The 24,822-nt window shown below is 38.6% G+C and overlaps 2 protein-coding genes across 8 annotated transcripts in view; one reads left to right on the top strand and one right to left on the bottom strand.

Moving 5' to 3' along the window:
* The window catches only part of LOC137291894 (protein wntless homolog), a 191,275-nt gene that overhangs the window by 115,782 nt on the left and 50,671 nt on the right, over positions 1-24,822 (bottom strand). The gene's annotated exons all lie outside the window — the stretch shown is intronic.
* Positions 1-24,822, top strand: part of LOC137291892 (FYN-binding protein 1-like) — a 67,023-nt gene that overhangs the window by 19,425 nt on the left and 22,776 nt on the right. For 5 of the 7 annotated variants that reach the window (XM_067823448.1, XM_067823442.1, XM_067823449.1 and 2 more), the window contains exons 2-4: positions 19,417-20,659; positions 22,586-22,724; positions 23,976-24,070. In XM_067823448.1, the coding sequence (XP_067679549.1) occupies positions 19,417-20,659; positions 22,586-22,724; positions 23,976-24,070 (1,477 nt within the window). Of the gene's footprint in view, positions 1-2,691; positions 3,058-19,416; positions 20,660-22,585; positions 22,725-23,975; positions 24,071-24,822 lie in introns of those variants that run through there. The other 2 variants (XM_067823445.1, XM_067823446.1) reach the window with 1 other exon arrangement.

The following is a 24,822-nucleotide window of genomic DNA, read 5'->3' as shown; positions in this document are numbered from 1 at the left end:
GAATTGAACCCGGGTCTTTCGCCGTGATGAGTGACAACCTTAAGCACTAGACTACATCTATCTAGGGAGTCAGTTGATGGTCATCGCATCTATGTTATGCTCTGGTGGCAGAAACCGTGTTTTTTAACGATTACCTTCAAGTCGTACATTATTTCTTGTCTTTTACATTTGCCATGTCCTGAAATTACCTATTTAACTGCAGAAAGTTGTTTGACGTGATGTCATTTGTACATACGTGATATTCACTTTACTTACGTACGTACTAAAGATGTGCGTGTGTGTCAGTGTGTGTGTGAGAGAGAGGGGGGGAGAGGATGTGTGTGTGTGTGTGTGTGTGTGTGTGTGTGTGTGTGTGTGTGTGTGTGTGTGTGTGTGTGTGTGTGTGTGTGTGAAATGACCAATGAAACGTCAGTGTAAATGAAAATGGAAATGGGTGTGGACCACCTCTACACCACCCCTTTCACAAGACTGTGCATCCATCCCTTTCTCAAAAGGTTTCACACACACACAATGCAGGATTTGTCGCTTACCTCACATTTTGTTGACTCAGTAAAATTTGATTTACGCAGTTGTTGCAAAAGATGTCTGCTGATGTAAATGCTGGTTCAGCTAGAAAATGAGTTTTGTTTTAGGGTGGGAGAGGAGCTATGGGTAACTGTCATTAGATGACCACACCCGCCCAAATCATTACGTCTCCACCTTCAAATGTTACTGGGCCAAACACGGTGCCGTGTATTCTTCTTACTGACCATACACATGTTTTCGACCATCTGCCCTGAAGAACAGGTACCTTTTCTGATACCAAATGGTTTTGCGACGGCGTCATTACTTCCAACAACAAAACACCAACGTCTTTTCTCTATATTTGCTGCGGGACGGTGGGGTAGCCTAGAGGTTAAAACGTTCGCTCATCACGCTGAAGACTCGGGTTTGATTCCCTTCATGCGCACAATGTTTGAAAGTCATTTCCGATATTCCCCCGCCGTGATATTGCTGGAAAATTGCTAAAGGCGGTGTAAAAATATAATCACTCACTATGTCCTGCTGATAGCTAGGTATGCTGCTGTACTCCTTATGCACTGGCGAATTGTGCAATCGGTGATCCAGTGGATAGGGTGTCTGCCCAGAGAGCGGGAGGTTGTGGTTCGAATTCCGACGGTATCACACCAAAAGCCGTTAAAAGCTGATACTACTTCTTACCCTTCCTGACGGTTCGGCATTAGTGGTTAACGCATGGACTATTTTTTCAACGTAAAAGTAATATTTGCATTGTTTTGCTAAACATGACCGCCAGTCTAGCAGACCGTTAAAGCTCTGTTATAACTATAGATTTATATATTGCGTTAATAATTGACTGTACATATTTCAATATCTATACATTACGTAATGGCTGCATTCAAGTTTCAGGAGCGCTATCTATCCATGGGCTCATCACCTCACATGCAATATATTTATCTGCATGTGAGTTTTTTTTAAGTGTTATAATTTTCTTTCCTCTTCCAAGACAACAACGAGAAGCTCCTTAACGATGCTTCGGCAAACTTTAAACGTTAAAAATCTTAAAAATCCAATCAGCATCTGACGTCGTCAAGTGCACCTTAATCTTTTTTTTTCTCGTAAAAAACTAAATAAATAACTCAATCAACGGCGTCTAGGCTTTAAATCTGTAGCAAAATGTATATATCCTTCCGGCGAGTTGTTTACACGAATTGAAACAGACAATCTGCTGGTGTTGTCGCACCATGACAACCACGCTGTACAGCATCTCTTTCCTCTGGGAGGAAGGAAACTACGCGTTCTTGTCGAGTTCACGCTGGGACCAAATACACCCCCACGCCGACCCCCCCCCCCCCCCCCCCCCCTCACCTTGTGAGACTCAGCATATGCACAGAGACTGCGTTCGTGACCAACTGCTGAAGGTGCTGATGCTATCTTTAAAGAAACCTTCATCACTCGAATAAACATTGATAGGTGCGACGGTAAACAAGAAAAATCATTCAAAAGGCAATTATTTCACTGCCAGGGGATAGTTCATAATGTATAGCAGGGGTGGGGTTATGATGATTGTATTTATATGTTTGGGGAGGGGGTGTTCACCCATATTGTTTTTGTTCTGGAGTGGTGGGGTGGTGGGGGTGGTTGGGTGTTCAACGTACGAAAAAAATATTAATGCATCATGCTAGATATTAGGGAGGGATAGGAGAATCAGTTATTTCGTTCAGAATTTGTTTCTTTTCGTGTGCGTGCGTGCGTGTGTGCGTGCGTGCGTGCGTGTGTGTGATATGCACATTGTAATGCTTCTCCATAAAATCCATAAAGAATATCACACTAACCATGTAGAGACATATTTTATTGTAACAATTTCCAACGACCAATGATAGATGCGATGCAGCATGAGTTAATTGATAATAAAAATCATAATAATCTTGTCATCAATCAGCCACAACTATCGGTAACAGCAATAAAGTCACAGACGCGTGTTGGTACAACTTGGGTAGACCTATGTCCTTCCATTTACACAAAACCACGAATGATGTCATTAATTTAAGACAATAATACTGATCTAATTAACAACACTAAGACCGGGAAGTTTATAATATCGATTATTGAAGTAAAACTATTTTCAGTGCATCCTGAACTGAAACATCACAACGCGGCTGTAGTGTTAGCGATCGCTGAGCACGATGCATCAGACCGATGAGTGTCGGGACATGCAAGGTGCCCGATTTGACAGGTCACGTGACAGACAAGGAAGTAATTTTGTCGGGTGTGTTGGGGATCTAAACCGGGAAGTGTGGACTTTTGTTTCACCATCTTTGAATTCATTTTAGTCAAATTTATGCACTCTGAGCAAGAAATAGATCCGTGGAAGTAGTTGTCAACTTTCCCCTCGACGGACATTTGACATGACACTGTAAACTGAGGTCGACCGGTGGTATCTCTCACTGAGTGTTGAACGTTACGTCACAACTTCCTCGACTAACGTTATCGGTGCGCATATTGTATTCTAACTCCGGTTTTTTAAGAATACAAGTGGAAATTAGAGTGACAATGTCGGTAAGTCAAATTTCCTTTACTTGTTGCTAATCAGGTCTCTGTCACCTGCTGAGACACCGGGAAATATAAATTTGACTTTTCATGTCAAGGTCTTGTGTGTTCTGATAAAGGGATTATTGACCCACAAGATTGTGATTGACTTCATGACTTAATAATGTCAGAATTTCTGTTTCTTTTATTGGTAACTTAACATCACATTGACTACAATATGGAATCAGTCAGTCAGTTTTGCTGGGATTAGACACAATGTGTATTGTAAGTGATTTAAGAGGATTACTGGCTTATAGAAATACAAAGTTATTACTCCAATTCAAGAAGATTATCATATGTAATTATTATTATTATTATGGCAAATCATTATCTTATTTCATTGTATGTTTTCAGTTTTCTGTTCTCGCAATTTTAATGTTTCTCTCTTTTTATATGTGTGGTACTTATTGAATACGTTCATTAGCATGGTCCTTCTATACATGTAATAATAATAACATGATGCTATGATATTGTCATATATGATTTTTGTTGATAATATTCACTAACATGACTATCTTTAGGATGTAGTTAAGTGGGCCCATTGAAAAGAAGTAACTGTATTGTTTGCCGATATTTCCCAATGTGTGTGTATCAATCATGGACAAAAGTTTAAGATTTCATGTTTACGCTGTTTTCATTTTCGGTTTATTTATTCAATTCTGTTTTGTTGCAAAATTCCATCACTGAGAGGTGATTCACAGATCTTCAGATGATACATGAAAGGGGTGTTGCTTCCATTGCAACAAAAATGCCTGGGTTTTCACATGAGTGCTGCTAAAAGGATTGGGCAAGCCATCAATACTACCTGAATGTAAACTTTGCAACCTGTCTGGCTTACATGGAAAAAATTGGCTCGCTACGTGCCTACATGCTAATGAACTCTTATATCAGTAAATCACTGCTTGGATTCAACACAATTAGGTTCTATGGTGCAAGAAGTTAGGGGTGAATTTCAAAGATCTCTGATGCAATATTTTAAAAAAATATCAATGAAATCCTGAGTAGATTACTTTTATTTAACATCAACTACAACAGAGGGATAATTGAAAGTGCATTTTTGACCTCTGTCTGATAACAGTGTGACAGGGGTGATGGGGTAGCCTATTCGTTAAAATGTCCTTTTGTCACGCTGAAGACACTGGTTTGATTCCCCACATGGGCACATTGTGAGAAGCCCACTTCTGGTACCCCCAGCAATGATATTTCTGGGATATTGCTAAAAGCAGCCTAAAACTAAACTATCTCACTCACTTACTCAATGTGTAGAGGAAGAGAAATGTTATCTGTCTGTTGTATTGTCATGATCTGGTGTAGTACAGCTCACAGAACAGTTTGAGACAAACTTTCTCCTTAGTAATAAGTGAGCTGTTGAGGTTTGTGTGCCAGCTGTTCTCTGACTCAGTCTCATCTAAGATCCAGTATCTCAATGTTATGTTTGTGTTTTAAAACAGCACTAACAACACTGCACCTATAATGTACATCTTTTGCAAAACATGATTTTGTAAACATATGGAACAAAAAGGACGATTTACGAATTGAATGTTATCATGATAATGAAATGGCTTGCATCATTCAACTAGGTTGTATTCTTCCCACCAAGCTGAGACTCAAAATAAGTGCATACTAATCCATTTAGCTGTGCATTAGTTGTGCCATGCTTGGAGCATGCTTCTGTGTGGTGTCCATAATCAGATTCAAATAGAGCACCTCAAGTCACGACCACAAATATTAATATTTTACCTTCACTTGCAGTTTCTTACGTTAAGGTATATGGACTAAGGAATTAACTAGAGTAATATATCACTTCATTGTGCTGAAGGAAGGTGACAAACAATAGGAAAACTTTTAATGCCATTTATCATGTTTGTACCTTTCCCCACCCTGACCGACATAGGGGAGGTGACGAGAGAGGCATTCACATGGGTGCAGGGCTAGGTGAGATGTCGTCCCCACTGGACAGGTTTGATGTACAGCCTATGGTCAGATAAGCAGCTAGACTGAATGTTAACATAGCAGTCATATATTACACTAATGTAATCGCCCAGAGGCCATGCTGGTAGATAAACAGTATTGGTGTGGTGATTGAGGTATGGTCGTTAACCAACTCTCATTCCTGCCACCCATCTGTATAACATGGAGTTGCAGTAAACATGCAATAAATGTCTGTGAGTGTAGATATTTAGCAGTCCTGATTTCATATGCTAGGCTATAATATAAGGTATATTTGTGAAACGGATCCTGGGTAGAGAAACAGTCAAGAGGGAAAGAGGGGAAAGCCCTGCATTAAGACTATGGATCACTTTCTGGGTCTTTTCAACTGCCCCTCTTCGTCGGGCAGTTAATGAAAGACCTCAGGCTTCTGAAAATGATAATGCCCTGAAAAATAGCGTTACCGTTATTATAGCTAAAATGAATAGAATTTTTTATAAAATAAGAATAAAAACAGCGGCATCGGTTTAGAAGCATTTGCTGCCAACAAAACGACGGAGGTCACTGACACACATTTTACAAATATAGACACGTCATAGAACAACACAGATGACATCACTATTGCTAGTAATGACATTCGACCTTGACCTTTGCTCATACTACCAGCCACCATTGTTTTCATTGATCAACAATGTTAGACTTCAAGTTGATATTTTCATTGCTGTATGTCGTCATTTATGCTACAATTGTTATGGCTGGCACAGGCATGAAAGTGCATAATGGCACAGGCACATGTGACGAATGTGAGCCAGATATATGGTCAATAATGAACCCAAGTTCAAACGAGCCGTAGGTGATTGAACTTCAACAGCTGAGCTACTTATGACGTCACCTAACAAGGGGCTTTATAATGGCCAGTTGTCAAGCATTTTGTTACAAATTACAGTGGCCCGCTTATTTCTGATAACGTGTGGTCATTTTAATGATAATTCTATCCATTTTAGCTATAATGTCGACATTGACTTGTCTTGATAATCCTTAGTCTTAATGCAGGACTATCTCACCCACAGGACTTTTCCCCTCTTTCCCTCTTGATTGTTTCTCTACCCAGGATCCATTTCACAAACTGATCGTAAATCTATATTAAGGTATAGGAGTTATGAAAGTTGTAGCGTTGCATTCGCTTTGCAAAACAGGGTCCATTTCACAAACTGATCGTAAATCTATGTTAAGTTATAGGAGTTATGAAAGTTGTAGTGCTGCGTTCACTTTACAAAATAGGGTCTGTTTCACAAACTGGTCGTAAATCTATGTTAAGGTGTAAGAGTTACAAAAACTGTATTGCTGCATTTGCTTTGCAAAACAGGGTCCATTTTACATACTGATGGTAAATCTATGTTAAGCTGTAGGAGTTTGGGCAGACAAAACAATAAATGAAACCTGTGAATGCGTGTAGATTTAATTTGTACATGTTATCATTCAGTTTTTGACATGTATAGCAGCAATCATCATGTAACACTGGGCCGTATCCAGCTAGGAACTGATAGTAGGCGTTGATAATGTAAGATGTAGTGTAGTACACTTGTCATTCAAGCTAAAACCATGTGAGGTAAACATACAGCAGATTAGGTGGTGTGTAAGTACATACCGTATTTCCTCAAATAAGGTTGGGTCATTCTTGAATGTACATCTAGATCAGTCATTTGATATAGGGGTGGGGCTGGTACATGTTAACCAGACATTAATGTCTTTGCCACCTCATGTTGTTTAAAAAGTCGAAAAACAACAGTTTTCTTACATCTAACATGTTATATTGAATAACATACAGCATATCCACTGAGACACTTGTTTTGGGTGACAGTTAATTTGGGTTTAGGGTTTAGGGAAAAAATATTGCTTTCAGGAATATCAAAATATACTCTGCTCGCCCCCAAAGTATAGATATACCATTTGAAAAAAGGTAGGGAGTATTCCATTTTGCGAGAATACCACTGGTGCCAATGCATATGAGCAAAATAATATATATCCATGTGGACGAAACATTTCCAAAGGAATGAAATCAATTGTGACACTTTCCTTCAATTTCTCTTCATCATCTTTTTCCTCCTTGGCTTCATCACTTGCATTTTCTCAATCTTGTAAATGAATTATCCATTACTTTTTCTCAATGGTATATATAGTGGTGATTGTGTGGAGGAGCTGGGTAGATGTATGTTGCCAGGTCACCAGTCACTGAGACAACTGCCAGGCAGCCATATCAGGACTGCAGATGTAAGACAGTTGACAGACAGCTCAGGTAACAACTTGTAACACAGCTCCAACAGTGCGAGGATGGGAAGGATGCAATAATTCATGTCCCCCTGTAAACCTGTAATTTTTTTCTGTCAGGTGAAAATCAGATCAATAAATGTTACATATATGTTAATATTGAAGACAAGATTTCATGACTGTATGTTTCTGAGTAACTGACAGCCCCTAAACCATATTATTTTCCTAGCCCATACTGCAATGTAACAGCAAGTCAAGAATCCTCAAGTTCACTTCAGCTCGTTTTCAATGCAAATGAAATTATTTGTTCCCATCAAAATTATACGTTTTCTCAGAAAAAGCATTAGTTTGAAGTAATGGTGCTATTTGGTTCAACTCCAAATTGAGTGAATTTAATGTAATTGTGATATTTGGTAATTAAGTAGATGGCCTAGTGGGTAAATGCATCCTGGTGGTACGTGAACCTGATGTGAACCTGATGTGAGTCGATGTGAAGTGCTGTGTGTCCACTGCTGTACAAACAATGGGAGCATCATCAACGTGGCTAAGTATTGCCAACTCTATTGTAATGGCTCATGTTTCCGATGGGCCCTGAGTGATTATCAAAGGTCAACCTAAATAGGATGTCACTGGTGAGAAAAGAGAGAAATTGGTCTGTGTTTCTGCGTTCTGTAGAGGTAGGGAGTATTTATGTGAATAAATAAAACTTTAGCCAAACAAACACATGCCAGCATTTTGTCTGCATTCTCATGCCCTTATTTTGGCCTTAACCTTTCATGTTGAATTAATTTTCACCTGACTTCTTTGTTTGATCCTTACTCAGTGTTAAAAACAAAAAAACCCAGTAATTTTAATCTTTTCATGTTTGTGTTCCTTGAACCAAATGCTCAGAATGTTTTTTTCATGTCTATGTACTTCCAAATCTTTTTATTCCTGAGTAAATATGTATTTTCTTTCGTCAGTTGCTTAGAGAATATTTGTTAGACAAATTAACTTTCCTGTTCTATGTTTACTTTTGTAGTTAGAAGTGAAGTAGATTTTCTTGAGGAAACAGTGCAGGGAGACAGATATTTATGTTTCTTTGCTATGGATCTGAATAGCCTTGAAGACATTTTTTTGTGGATGAAACAGTTTCCACATTCTGCGTCACATGGGCTACATCTTGCCTGTACATCAGCAGATTGAATCTAAATTAGTTATGACCATTGATTCTACATTTGAATGTTAAATCTTCCACCTTACTTCATTAACAGCCTACTATGAATCTCGGGGACAGCTCCAGAGTTGGGATGGGGCAGTTTGGACGTCACATTTTATGTGCATCCCCACTTCTCCTGGATCTTCCTCTGAGTCTGTAACTTGATTTAGTCACGATATGGCTGAAATATGGCTGATGTGACTTAAAATCATAACTCATTAACAGGCCAGACAGTGGAGCCTTAAGTATGTATACATCATGGCTGTCCCTGGGTCACACTAGGAGCCAGTATTGTATGTTTGTTGTAAGGAGGGTGTTGTAGTAGTCTAGTGGTTAAAGTGATCACTAATCGTGATATCCCAGTTCTATTCCCAGCAGGTGTACACCATGTGAGGTCCTTTTCTTATGTTCCCTGCCATGATATTGCTGGAATGTTGTTAAACTGCTGTAGAACTATACCAACTCAATCATGCAATATCGTCACCATAGTTACTGGAAATTGGTCAACACAGTGTTGTGTGCCATCATCCACTTTTTGTGTTGAATGATAGTTGTACTATCAACCACATGTTTCTCTGATCAAGACCTTGTTTTCATACTGCTGTGATATGTCGCATGTTTTAGCTGACAATGCATTAAGTAATAAACAAACAACATTGGTGGCAGTTATGTGCTGTTTCATATTGTAAATAATCTCTGTAGACTCATGCAATCCTTGATCATATGAAAACGTCATGTTTTACAGGAAGAAAGACTTGCTGACTTATTAATTTCATTTGTTGTGGACATCAAAGTATTCAGATAAGTCCCACTGTATATCTGACGAAAGTAGGACATATATGTATGGAACAATCTGAAAACAATGACAATGGTGAGTTGTCCATCCAGTACTATCTAGCTTCATGAAGCAAATGTAATACTAAATGATGCCCAATGTAATACCATGTTTATGAAACCAATACCATTCTCTAGTTTCATAAATATGGTATTACATGAGACATAGTTTAATATTTTATTTGTTACTCTCCGAACATTAGCAAAATGGTAACAAGCAAAGTGCTTCTTTCGATTCAACGAGTGTGGTGATTCTCAGCTTTTTGCGAGTCAAGCAAGGTCTAATACTATTGTGTCAGAGGTATCAGCATTGTGACGTCATAGCTGTAAACCACTTTGATGTCATACGTACGAAATCACGAAATCATGCGATGTTATTACATGGTGTCTCACAACATTGTAATGTTGTTAAACAGTGATGTCTCCAATGGGTGACTAATAAATGTCATTCATCATTATTGTTTGACATGAGATGTAACATATCATTAACTTTGCAAACAGTAAAACACCATCTCCATGCAGCTGATGTGGTGTTATGACATTATGATATGTTGTTAGATGGGTTCTTTAGTAGGTCCAAAGACCTCTCACTTTGCTTGATACATGGATGAATGAGTGACATGGCAGTACATACTAGTCCATACATGTTGTTACTGCCCACAGTTCTCAATTTTGCAATGATGCACAGTTCATATGTGATCTGTCCCCGATTTCTCGAAACAAACTTAAGTTTTTACTCAAATCTCAAACTGCATTTGACAAATTGTTACAGCTGAATTATTAACTCAACTGCATATCTTAAATGAAAATGCCCAAACAAATGTGCCCCCCAAACTCAAATTGTTGACAATGTTTGAGTTTAATATTGATTTCAGTTCTTTCTGGGGAATGTGTTTTCTCAATTTGGGTAAAAACTCTAGCTTAACTCAAAACTCAGACTTGACTTGAGTTTGTTTCGAGAAATTTAGACGTGACTTCCAATGGTTCATACATGTTCTGACCAACCCCTGTTCATACATGTTCTAAACAACCCCTATTCGTACATATTCTAACCACAGTTCATACAGATGTATATCACACTGGACAACCATTGAGAGATGAACCACTCTTGATATATTGATATATCTTGTTTGATATTTAAATCAAGTCAGTTAAAGTAGTTTAGATTTTATATTACAATGAATATGTCAGCAATACATCGGGTAAAACTTGATCAATACCCTTACCTTCTAACCTATGTGGAAAGTCCATATATTGAGAACCAAAACAGTATGTCTTTATCAGGTGGAATCAGTGGTGTAGATACACTCCTCTAAAACAATTCCTTTATTCTGCTTCTGGAAAAGAATATTTAACTGGAAGTGTCAGGTAATGCCTTAAAATGCCCTCTAGGCTGAACAGATAGTTACAACCTGGCAGTCAGATGTTAGGTGACGTGTTCATGAATACATGTTCATCTTCTTAACACACTTCTAAGGCTGTCCTATATACTATTTATAAGTTGTAAGTATAGTAGCACCTGGAGCACAACACGCATGGGATGGAAGCGGAGCCTTGTGGGACACCATTGCTCTTCTCAGTTACTTGAAATATTGAATTGCTGTAATGTTCTGTGATCTGTTTACTCATCATAGAATGTTATTGCGAAAAATTATGTGGTAGATATCTGAACTGAAAAAGCAGAAAGTTACTTTTTTCAAGTTAGGTTTTTTACAATATTCACTGCTTGGATGGACAAGAATATGCTAACGGAGTTAACCTAGTCTTACTGGATCAGGTAAAGAAAGTTATGAATTTTAGTATTTTTACAAAAATTCATTGAATTGAAAGAGTTATAAGTAACAAAACTGAATGTTGTGATAAAAAAACCCTAACATGTACATACCAGTACAGAATTGGCTGCATGATTTCTATTGTGGGCTTGATTTCAAGTTTTATTAGTTGACATACTTTGCTGGCTTCATGCCCAATGTTTTCAATGTGGTTTCTGTCATATGCATATAATATTCTATGTTTAAATGGTATACATTTCTTAAGTATTTATAGATGAATTACGGTAATTGATATGTGTAAACCCTAAAGCAGGGCATGTCAACATAATCCCAAACCTGTCAAGTGAAACCTGGACAACTAATCAATTAATCAGAGAAATTTAGGTAAAAAATGTAAGACTCTTTATGAAAATGCGAGAGTAATGTGACTGGAGAGGTCTCCTCAACAGGTATGTCTTTCTCAAGGTAAAAGGGCAGGGTAGGGATTCTGGGGGGTCAATATTTGTGTCATGATGTCAAGGGTTCATGTATTGTCCTGAAACTGGATGATTCCTGGTTGTCTTGTCAAGTAAAAGCATCCAACATGTCCATGTCTACTTTCTGACTGTCAGTTGACCTATTTGGTCGTGCAGACAAGGTGTCAGACCTCGGATTGGTAGATTCTTGGTGCAGATCCCATCATCGTGATTGGAAATTTTGTGGATGATACATCAGCTATCTGGTATGTTGCTTATGTGTAGCAGGGCTGTAACTGTGCAGACAGTGGTCTTGAATGTTTGCGGTGGAATATAGCACATGGTAGTGGTATCATTAATCTATCGTCTTGTAAATATATGTCATGTGACTAGATGTATCATGTGATCACCTTGTTACTAGAGTGAGTGAGTTTGGTTTTACGCTGACGCTTTTAGCAATATTACAACAATATCATGATGATGGACACCAGACATGGGCATCACACATTGTACTCATGTCGCAAATCGAACCCCAGGGTCTTAGGCGTGATGTGTGAACGCCATCACCACTAGGCTACCTCTCTGCCCCTTGTTACTTGATATAATGCATAACCTTGTAAAGTTATATATACTGAGAGAAAGTAAAGGATCTGCGGAAAATTCAAACGTTCTTTTAATATTATCCAGTTTTCATTACCACCTTTGAATGGAGCTGTAGTGATGAAAACTGGAAAATATTTAAGCGATTCTTAAATTTTCCTGTAATCCTTTATTTGTTTCTGTTTCTGTACATATGATGTGGCAGTCTTCTTTCAGGTTGTATCACATGACAGTCTGCAGTTGTGTGTTACTTCCTACGCCAGACATAATATTCATGTGGTCTAAAAACTTACTGCAGACACATGGTTTGAGACGTGTATCATGCACAATAACGTAACCAGACATTCATTATCCAACAAGAGACTGTAGGACACAGTGATATAATCTTACTTAGTGTGGCTTGATGGATGAATATATCAGCTGAAGGATAGACTGACCAACTGCATGGACCGAGGAATGTATGGACTGATGGATAATGAATGAGCAGATTTGCAGGGCAGTTGCAGGGACAGAATGATGGACAGATGGATCAGTGGGTGTAAGTTAGAAGTGATGTTCAAAAGGTTGAATAGTTTGGAAGATGATAGCCCGTCATACAGACCCTGAAACAAAATTATATATCCAAAAAAGTCCATGCAAGTCTGGATTATGTGGCAAGTCTAGATTTCTACACTTCAGGAAATGAAGAAAGTCTATGGGTCCCTTATCATTCTGTTTTTTTTTATGATCTGTTTTTGTTCTATAAAATATGTTTATTTCAGATACTAATTGTTAGTGTAGTAATATAAAGCCTAAACAGGTAAATTGTTGGTGGACGATTGATGTTAATTGTTGAAGGGACGGAAGGATGGATGAATGATGGGCAGATGGATGGATGAAATTAGATCAAGATATGAATAGATGGATGTTGTATCGATTGTTATGTACTAAAGGATGAATATTTTGGTAGATGGACAGGTAAATGGTTGGTCAATTATGGATGTTGGTACTCACTGGATGGGCAGAAGGATGGAGACTGGTGGAGAGTCAACAGATTTGTAAATAGTTGGATCATCCTCGACATCTCCAGGGTATATGTTCTGATAAATCTACACTATACTCTGAATTTATCTGCAGCTCTGTCCAATAAATTTATTAACTCCCTTGGCAAACTTTTTATCCAAGCAGGTGTCAATGCTGGGAAGTTGAGCAAAACAATCACAACTCACTTTCACTTTTTAAATTACCTAATCGATTAAACTTAGCAACACAAACCATGCAGAGGATCTCTGAAGAGGTAGGAGTTCTTGCATACACTTTGTTTATAGTTTCTATTAATTTGTCTGATTGATTTCCCCCAAATCCGAGTTGCATTGCGAACAGACGTTCACTGCTATGACCACTATCTTTGTTGACACTGGCAAGCTTGGTTGTAATGGCGACATAGCTGATTGGCTACTGCGAGAATGCAAAGTCTGCAAAGGGAGGTAATAAAGTTGTCGGACTGACCCGTAGATGTGCGTCCAGGGTATCATGGAGATTCATCAGATGATTTTTGGTGACTCTCCAGTCAGAATGTAAAGTAGATCATTGAGTCTGTATGTCATATGGATACTGGGGAATCAATATTTACATATAGTCACTTTCTGTGATGGGTTTGTTATGGTTTGTTTGTGTATTTTGGATAAAAAAATCTGGACTACTATGTATCTGAACCTACATATCTTAACCTTCATGTCTGAACCCATATGTTTTGAATCCATGTGTTGTGGTACCCTAAAACATTAACTGGTAGGCTCGCTCGCTCACTCCCTCCCTCACTCCCTCCCTCCCTCCCTCCCTCACTCACTCACTCACTCACTCACTCACTCACTCACTCACTCACTCACTCGTTGAATGTTGGCCTCTGGAGAAGGCCAGTTCTGTCAGTTTAACAGAGGGAAGCAGATTCAAAGGGTTAAGTTGTGTTTGAGTTTTCATGAATTAGAAAGCCTGTCATCTCATTACGACCATTATTTTGGATGCGACACTATTGGGCACTTGAGTTGTTGAGGGATGGAAGTATTTGTCAGAAATCAAGTGGGATTCAAATATAACTGTGGATGTCAGGATGTAGTATGACTGATTGAAATCAACACTATAGTTGATGGTACGGATGTTTCTCCTTAGGGTACTTTTACTTTCTTTTTTAAATACTTACATGGAGACATGATGGGTAATATTGCCATTTCTGTCACAATGTTAAAATTGGCTACCCTGTGCAGTATCCAGCATGTTATGTCTTCTATTGCGAAAAGGAATGCCTGACCCATTCCATGACATAGCTTTGTTCCAGAAGGGAAACATTTACAGCCATTTAGAGAGATATTTGAAAAGTCCCAAAGTAAGCCTATGGAATATTGTGGGAAAGTGAATATTTCTTATTTGTTGAGAATTTAAGAAACTGTCTGGTCACTTATGCTATTAAATACCTCAATGTGGTAATGTCTGTGGTGCGTGCGTACATCTCATTGTCCCAAAACTACTAAGCTGCTAAGAGTAAGTGAACTATCTTTGCTGGTAGTACTCATTAACTAACTGCGTTTGGTTATGATTTTCAGGCCTGTATTTTCCCTGATGACCCAGGAGGAACACTATCCCTGACAGCAGATGAACAGAAACCCTCTCCTGAAACAGTATTCTTCCTTCCTTATAGACATCCTCTGTTTCTCCATGTCTCACTTTGAAGTAAACCTACTCTAGCCACTGGATCAATGGCTCTTGCAATCACAAGTTAACCACTCTTGATTTCCTGTTGCAAATTTGATTGATCCCCACAGTGTTGTCATAGTGTTGGATTCCCAACTTGATCCCCCAGCTTTTGTCATAATGTCATCATTGATGTGTGCCCAGTGTTGTCAACCCGTGAAGATCCGGGGTAGAATAGATCTTCAGCAGTCCATGCTTGCCACAAAAGGCAATTATGCCTTATGTCATAAGAGGTGACTAATGGTATTGTGTGGTCAGTCTTACTGACTTGGTTGACATGTCATTGGTTTCCTATTGCACAGATTGATGTTTGTGCTGTTGATCACTGGATTGTCTGGTCCAGACTCAATTATTTACAGACCGCTGCCATATACTTGGAATATCGCTGAGTGCAGAGTAAACTATACTCCATTACTCACTCACCCAGAGTTGTCATAAAGTGTTGGATTCACAATCTTGATCCCTAAACTTTTGTTATAAAGTGTTAAATTCACAATCTTGATCCATTCAGTGTTGTCATAAAGTGTTGGATTCATTTTACTTGTACCCATATGTGAAAACAAAGACAGGCCTTTGACATCACCCCAGCCAACACCTAACCTCCAAACTCCCTCTAATAAAACACTTTATATGATCATGTCATGCAACTCGCCTACAATAGTTTCATGAAATATTTTTAACATATTTGTGTACCCTTCACAAGTACCTCTTAATATCAAATTACATATAGTTGCTGTATAAGTGGAATGCAGTCAATATTATCCAGGCACAAGCGACTCATGATCGTCTGTTACAGGTCATGTCAGCTCCAAATATGCTGATTACTTGCCCTGTGTAAAGAACATATCCTGTACCAGTAGAGTCCATGTCTTTCTGTCGTGTATGTGTTTTGCATAACATACAATGAATCGTTGAACAAAGCATGTCTAAACTTACACTAGGTCATGTGGTATAACAGCAGTGTATGTCATGTTTACTGCGTATTGACCTAGGTGGCCGTTTGGGTCTGCACTTCAGCGTGACATCCTCCTCTGACCAGGAAGTAATTTGAACAATGGCGTGTTAGGCTCTGATGAAGAGGATATTGACGTATGATAGCATAGTTCCTTGCCTGCTTCATATGACACAAGTACTATGTTGATGAAAGATTTGGTGAAAAATATGCTCTGTATTTTTAAAGGATGTCTTTCTGAAAACTAGGGTAATTAGTTAGGAAAATAAAATCACAAAAACCAGTCAATCCAAAGGTATCTGTTCCATAATTTGGAAATGTGTCTAAAGAACCCTACATCCTTGTAAAGCAGCTGAGAGCCTTACCAGAGATAACATCACAGCTCTTACACCTGGCAAGAACATTTTTTAATTGGGGGAGTGGGGAGAGTCCTACAAGCTATGTATTTCTAATATGAGGGTTCTTCGGGAGGGGACATTAGATATGTTGAATGTGTTATTTGTCACATCAGACTCACATCTGATCTTAGAAATGAACATGTTTAACAAGAAAAAAACTGATTTGTCAAATATAGTCATAATATATCATAAAAAGGAGTCCAAGGACTTCCTTCATTTTCAGTGGTAAAATAGACATGCCATATATTCTACACCTGCTTGGGCCATACTAGGCGTATTTGTTACATTTGTTTTTATAAATAGCAATTTTATGTTATGTACTGGGTAAAATATATGCTTAGGAGCCGAATAATTCATTCCTGCCACATAACAAGTTATGATGTGGTGAACCACTTGTAAGTGTCAAGTGCAGACACGAGGTTTATATGTGACTGCTTGTTACTGGCTGTGTATATATAGAGTTTATTATTTATAATAATAATCTTCAACAAGCATTACCAGAGGGCTAAGCACAAGCAACTAAGGCATGTCAGAATTCAGAATGTTAGGAGTGGACATGGTATGTCCTGGTACATTTTCATGGTGACTTCCCACTGCTTTAATTGCCTCAGGTTCTAATTATGTTCATTAATGGTGTCTTGAGCATGATAACAAGCATACTTTTCTCTACATCAGTAAATTCCAAAATAGATTAAGAAATGGCAGATAAGTAAAACACATGTTTTTAAAAAATCGGTGTTAATATAGAGTGATTAGTACTGATAATGTTTGTCATTTTACATGGTTAATACTATGTCCATGGGGTTAATATTTGATATAAAATATCTTGTATCACATCAGTCATATAGAAATATATTGCTTCAAATGCAGGGATTGACTTGGGCTGTGATATCGCATCCTGCTCACCTGTATGATTAGAAATAGGGAAGTGTTTGAATCTGTTTTACTGAGAAGGATCTTGTCATTATTTTGTACCTATTTTAAATCTTTGAAACATAACTTCCTGTATGGAACATTGAATGTAGTTACACAGGGCTGTACAAAAGGAGCTGCCGTGCAAGGGTTATGATAAACTCTGAACCTCGCAGTATTGTGTTGTTTACGCACTGTGCGACGCTGTACAGAGTTTGCATTCAGATGCCTACCAAAAACCATCTGCTAATGAAACCATCTCATTTGATACTAAAGTATTTACAGACGTCAAATGAAAATGAAGAAACAGCTGAAATCGTTGACCTTGGTGTAAAAAAACAGGAAACAGACATGAATGATGATGCTAGTATATCCTCAAAGTTTTGATTTATTGCAATTTGTGATCGGTTGTCTTGAAGTTGCTTAAATAAACTTGACAATGTCCTATTTGTCATTTATTCTTTTTCTTGCGAATGTTTATAAGCAGTTAAATCGCATAAGATTTGAAAAAACCTCATGTTTTTGGTGCCATATAAGGTTTTATCTCATATCTTTTCTCAGCTAGGTTTATCCCAGCAATTGATTATGTTGGTAACTAGATCAGACAAAGTACTCTTGAACTTTGTCAGTAAGATATCGGTGATAATCATTTTATGAGTTCAAGTGTTGCTGTTACATGATTATGGATGCTAAGTACAGAACAGCTTAACATGTGCCCTGTTTGAATGAGTGAGTTAGTCTAGTTTGCTTTATTAACGATATTGCAGCACTATAATGGCAAGGAACACCAGAAATTGTACTCATATACAAAATCAAACCTGGGCCATGACTTTACAAGCAAACACATTAACCACAAGGCTACCGTGCTGCCGATGGTTGATGGTCATGCCAATAACTGTCAGTCACTGGATTGCTTGATCCAATCTTCACAGACCGCCATTACAAACAAGCACACAAGCATACTCAGACACAATCACCTGAAGTTCACTGTGCTGAGGAAGCATGTTATCAGTAATTCTGGGATACTGATCGTGTTTTGTTGATTTTCCCAGTTTTCCTGGTCATACATCCTGATAGGTCATGAGAGGCAGATTCAGAACAAGATGTTGCCCTATGTTCTAAGCTGGGTTCACAGCCTTGTAGGCCTTAGACAAGGCTGTAAATCTAAAACATGGATATATGGAGAACATGGTTGGTAGGCTCAGGGTTGGTATGAAGTTGAGGTTATCTGTTGAGTGCGTATGGTTTAGTACACCACTTTTAGAAATTTTCCAGCACTTATAATAGTGGCAGGGGCAGTGCTTGCAATACTTTATTTTGCAAGTTGTCCATCAGGGCCTTCAAGCCTTAAAATCTACAAGCTCTGAATGACATCTGCAGGCCCATTTTGTTAAAGTCAAACCAGTAAACACAAATGGACTTCACTGTATTTCTACAAAATTAATTAGCAAAGCTTGTAGCGCAGAGAGACGTTTTTTTTATTTGTTAAACTGAAAGACTGGCACTGCTGTGTGCTGAAATACCAGGGGGTAAAATTGTAAGTTATCGTAACTTGACAAATCATTGGTGATTCCAGAACGTTAATAAAGATAAATAAAACAATCTAAAGATTCCAGATGAAAGAAAAATGGATAATTTACTGATGGCACAAGGGCCTGTTGGCTTGATACAATAATAATCAGTGCTGCGATTATTTCAAACACTGGGCAGGGGACGCCAGAAATGGGCTTTACACATTGAATCCATATAGAGAATCGAGCCTGTATCTTTGGTGTGACAAGCAGACACCTTAACCCCTAAGCTGCCCCACTGCCCCGCCTGTTGAAAAATATACTGAAAAAATATTTACCCATCTTGTCACAGTGATATAAAAAGGATATCAAGTAACTTGATTCAGATTTTTGATAAAGTAATGATAATGTATGTAAATGGGTGAAACATTCTATGAAAGAAAAGGCCATTGTATAGTATATGCTAAATCAAGAGCACATGATTGTTATATCGCCATCAAAGGAGTAGCAGTCATCACAAACGCATGTCGTCTAAGCCTGAATGGGGAATTGAATGACATCTTTTTTGTCAGATTTGGAAATGTCTTCATGTTGTAGATCTATACAGGTTCACAACTCTCCTCAGCTGTGCTTTTGCTGGGTCAGAAAAGTATTGAACATTTTCATGTTTAGCTTGATGAATATCTGCAGGTTGTTCATATTAAAGTCCAGAAATTGTTTACTGTGAATTCCATGTCATCATTTTGTAAGTGTGCATTTTTTTCTCTTCACAGGGTGATGTAAATGACGAGGAAATCTATGACGATGGGACTTCAATCACAAATATCAAAGTATTGGGAGTAAAAGACAAAATAGCCATGTTTGGTCCTAAACCAAGTGTTGGTAATAAGCCTTTGCCACCAGCCCTTGCCAAGTTCCATGCAATGCGAGAAGATTCTGGTCAAGGAGGCACCAATGTGGGACCACCTGCATGGAAGAAACCTGAGAGTCCACAGTCCTCTGAACCTTCACATGCCAACAAGGTGACTCCTGCATGGAAGAAACCTGAGAGTCCACAGTCCTCTGAACCTTCACATGCCAACAAGGTGACTCCTGCATGGAAGAAGCCATCGCCAGCATCTGAGGACAAGGACAAAAATGACTCAAGTAAGACAGCAACCACTCCTTCGTGGAAGAAACCATCACCAGCATCTCTGGAGAAGGACAAAGATGATCGAAGTAAGATAGTAACCACTCCATCATGGAAGAAACCATCACCAACGTCTGTCAACAAAGACACAAATGAACCAAACAAGACTGTGACAACGCCTTCGTGGAAAAAAACATCTTCTCCTTCTGAGAAGGCTGATGAAAACAAGACTGTCACAAACGCATCCACTCCACCATGGAAAAGACCTACTGTAGGACAAGAGAAGACAACACCACCTTGGAAGAAGCCAACCCCTACAACAGGAAAACACTCTCAACCTGAAACTGACCAAAACCAAAATGTTCCTGCATGGAAAAGACAAAGCAACAAAGTTAACATTCCAAATAAATTTGGAGGTACAAGTCCTTCTTCACCTTCTGCTGCTGAACTTCAGAAGGTGAACATTGAAGAGAAGCCTGTCAATGGGACTGCTCCAAAACCAACACCTACATCACCTTCACCATCCACCAAATCATCGGGACCTGATTCAGGGCAAATGTTTGACCCAAAGGCACTATTACGACGCACTTCTACACAGGATACAACTCCAAAACAAATCACAATCAATCCGCGTCAGCGATTACCAGATGATGGAAATTCTCCACACCCTCCTTTGAACACACCAAAGAGCCCATCTTCCAACATTCCTAAACATGTAACACACTCTAAGACTATTGTGATACGAAATGGCGATGGTAAAAAGTTTGAAAAGTTGCCAAAGTCATCTATTATTACCACTGAACTCAAACCAATCAAACCACTCAAACTACTCGGCTCAAATGTGAAAGATATTATAGCAGAGTACATCAAAGCTTTCGAGGAATACAGTAAGTATCAAAATTGGCCATTGTATGTTCAATTCTACAGGATCCATTAATACACTCTTAAAACAAAAGGAGTGGTAGGGTAGCCAAGTGATTAAAGTGTTTGCTCATCACACTGAAGACCCATGTTCCATTCCCCACATGGGTACAATGTGTGAAGACCATTTCTGGTGTTTCCTGCCGTGATAATGCTGGAATATTGCTAGAAGCAGCATAAAACCAACTCCCTCTCTCACTTCAAACAAAAAAGAAACATATAGATTCACTTTGATGAATTATACTGTTTATAATTATGTATGTATATCTGACTTGATTTGACTGAAACATGGATAAGAATTGGCATGATGATCATCACGTTTCGTGGACGTAATGGCTATATTTATTGTCATGTCACATGACACATGTTCTGAGCATTATCCAGCATGAATACCATGTCCTGTTATTACTAATCTACGGCTCCTTGGTACAGACTGGATTTTGTTCAGTGGAATTGTTCACTATTCTTTCTGAACGCTAATGTTAGTTCTGCAAGTTTCTGGAGCATATTTTGATGTTAATGTACACATCTATGAGTTCATCCCTCAGTTGATCTGTCAGGTTCAGATTTGGTTTTCTGCTCACCATGATAAGATTTTGTCATTTGAATATGATGGAAGTCAATAGTGACACAAAATATGTGTTGTGTCAACATGTCTGTTGATAACTGGAGCAAGGTGATGTTGAAAGATTTGTTGGATGTAGTTATGAAACATCCGAAAACAGGGACAAATGGTTGTCTTCTAGGTCATTTTTTTTGTAGACAATTCTTGTTTGTGTGTGCCTGGATACCCTCCACAAAGCAAGCAAATGTCATGCACAGGCTGTGGCAGTAGGTTGTTGATAAAGCCGATGCAAGTCCAGAATAGCATGATCTTGTGCCATGGAAGTGGCTCATGGTTTGCCAGTTCTGAAACAATCTTTGGTTGAATTAAGGCAGGTGTACCAATCTAATAAAGAGATACGGTGCTCTGGTGTGCATTGAAATGACATGCGACTGCAAACTGTGACTCTCAAACTTCAAAACTTCCTTCGGCAGGATTTGGTGCCAGCATTTTTCAGCTCAAAAGCACTGCCAAACATTTACACTGATACTTGACCTTTTATAGGTATTGTAACTGCATATTTTTTCACTTGATTTTTGCATTGATTTATTTTTCCAAAACATTTGCAGTCTTTTATAAATTCCTGTGTAAAGTTAGTAAAATTAAGATTGTTGTGTCTATGCACTTCACCTGTAACCAAACATACCTCTAACCTTGTTTGATGAAAAAAATATTGCTTTGGTATGGAATGTTCCATGAATATATAAAATCAACAGTGACATCATCCCCTGTCAGTTTATTGTTTTGAAGTGTGTATAATTTCACCTCTATCCAGTAAGATGTGTTTCAGCAGATAATTAAGATTGAATAATCTATCGTGTTTATATGACAAAACATGCAGTATATTTGTTATCTAGTTTTTTTTAAGTTTTAGTATGCATTTGGCTTTAGTATGCATTTCTCAGTTCATCAAATCTACAGTTAAAGATAGATTTATTTTAAAATATGGTGTACATATTCCCTAAACTATGTTAATCATTTAGCCAGAGAGAGGTGAACTGAATTGTATCCCTTTCCCCTCCAAATCAGGATGGGGAGTAAATGCATTTCTGTGTTTGGCCATGTTTTTTCAGTCAGACCTAACACTTGACTGCCATGGTATCTGTAATCCTCAGCAGCCTGAATGTTAACCATTTGATCTAAATTTCAAGAATATCGGCTAGAGAAAGAAATCGCCAACGATAAAAACAATTCATGTCACATATTCATTCACATAAGAAATAATATTGAATAAAAGTCCTATCAATGAAAACTGCAGCTTGGTTTAAAAGTTTTCTTGCCTTTGCAGAAAATGCCAATGAAGAGTTGTATGATGATGTTGGCAACTACATCAAGCCATCTGAAGAACAAGAAGTGTATGATGACGTTGACAACACCGCTGAAATTCGATCCAGTAACCAGAGTTCAAATAGACCAGTGTCTGAGATGTGAGTAATGTCAGCTGTGTCAGAGAAGTGAGTGATGTCTGCTGTGTCTGAGATGTGAGTAATGTCAGCTGTGTCTGAGGTGTGAGTAATGTCTTCTGTGTCTGAGATGTAATGTCAGCTGTGTCTGAGATGTGGGTAATGTCTTCGGTGTCAGAGATGTGAGTAATGTCTTCTGTGTCAGATCTGCTGTGTGAGAGATGTGGGTAATGTATGCTGTGTCTGAGGTGTGAGTAATGTCTTCTGTGTCTGAGGTGTGAGTAATGTTAGCTGTGTCTGAGATGTGGGTAATGTCTGCTGTGTCTTAGATCTGTGTCTGAGATGTGAGCAATGTCTGTGTCTGAGGTGTGAGGTGTGAGTACTGTCTTCTGTGTCTGAGGTGTGAGTAATGTCAGCTGTGTCTGAGATGTGGGTAATGTCTGCTGTGTCTTAGATCTGTGTCTGAGATGTGAGCAATGTCTGTGTCTGAGGTGTGAGGTGTGAGTAATGTCTTCTGTGTCTGAGATATGAGTAATGTTTTCTGTGTCTGAGATGTAATGTCTGCTGTGTCAGAGATGTGAGTAATGTCAGCTGTGTCTGAGATGTGAGTAATGTCAGCTGTGTTGGAGATGTGAGTAATGTCTTCTGTGTTTGAGGTGTGAGTAATGTCTGCTGTGTCTGAGATATGAGTAAAGAGGGACATTACCATGTTTATGACAAACAGTTGTTTCACATTTGCTGATAGTGTCATGTCTGTTGCCGGTGTCATGTTTATGGCTAGTGTCATGTTTGTTTGCTAGTTTCATGTTTGTTGCTAGTTTCATGTTTGTTGCTAGTGTCATGCCTCTTACCAGTGTCATGTTTGTGGCTTGTGTCACGTTTGAGACTTGTGTCACGTTTGTGGCTAGTGTCATGTTTGTTGCATGTTGCATATTTGCTGCTTGTTTCACATTTGTTGCTTGTTTCACATTTGTTGTTTGTGTCATGTTTGTTGTATTTTTTTGTTGCTAGTGTCATGTTTGTTGCTAGTGTCATGTTTGTTGCTTGTTCCATGTTTGTATGGCTAGTGTCATGTTTGTTGCTAGTGTCATGTTTGTGTGAGTAATGTGTCTGAGATGTGAGTAATGAGGGACATTACCATGTTTATGGCAAACAGTTGTTTCACATTTGTTGATAGTGTCATGTTTGTTGCCAGTATTATGCTCTTGGCTAGTGTCATGTTTGTTGCTAGTGTCATGTTTGCTGCTACTGTGTCATGTTTGTGGCTTGTTCCAGTGCTGCGATGACAGAGGAGGAGGAGATGAGGGAGTTCGGATCAGCGGGATCAGCGTCAGGAGGATCGGCCTCGATATCAGGGGGTTCCATGCAAGGTGAACACATTTAGCTTACACATAATTGTTTCAGATTATTTCAAATACAATACAAGTGAGACAAAATGTAAGACAATGGGTCACAAAATATAATACAGCAAACTCACCAAAGTCTTAGTGCGAGAGAGAAACAGTTATGCAGAGTGTATTATACAGCGAGTGGTCAGACTGGCAGCATTGACGGTCAGACTGATGAATCATGTATTATACTCCAGTAATCGTGTGTGTGTCTGTCTCCAACATGGCAACTAGCATTTATATATACTTTCAGTAATTTCCTGAAAGTTTGAGCACATACAACCATCGCCACTAACGTGGAATGCTCTAGACAGTAGTGGACTCCTGTCTACATTTTTTCAAAGGGAGGTAACTCTAAAGTACTGCCTTAGAGGCGTGCCACTGAAACAATTCTCTGTAGGAAATTTGACCCATAATAACGAACACTGAAACCTTAAATATTGTGGCCCAATTACAACTACAGCAATAATAATTAATAACATCTGAAATCACGGAAAATACACTCTCGTAACAATCGTTGTTTTATTAATATTGGTTGGGCAGACCATCAGTACTGTCTAAATGTAAAGCTTTCTAATCTGTTGGACCAGATGAAAAAAACTGGCTTGTTTAGCGCCTAACTTCTTTACGGTATGTTTAACAGCCCTTGAAACGGGACTGCATGTTTCTTGGACCAGTATGTGTGTGTTTTCCTCCTCAGTGACCCAGAGAAATTATTCTGACATAAGTGTCAA

The sequence above is a fragment of the Haliotis asinina genome, chromosome 7 (assembly GCF_037392515.1).
Source record: "Haliotis asinina isolate JCU_RB_2024 chromosome 7, JCU_Hal_asi_v2, whole genome shotgun sequence".
Classification (NCBI taxonomy): domain Eukaryota; kingdom Metazoa; phylum Mollusca; class Gastropoda; order Lepetellida; family Haliotidae; genus Haliotis; species Haliotis asinina.
Note: the sequence above shows the minus strand (reverse complement) of the source record. Positions and strands in the feature narration are given on the sequence as shown.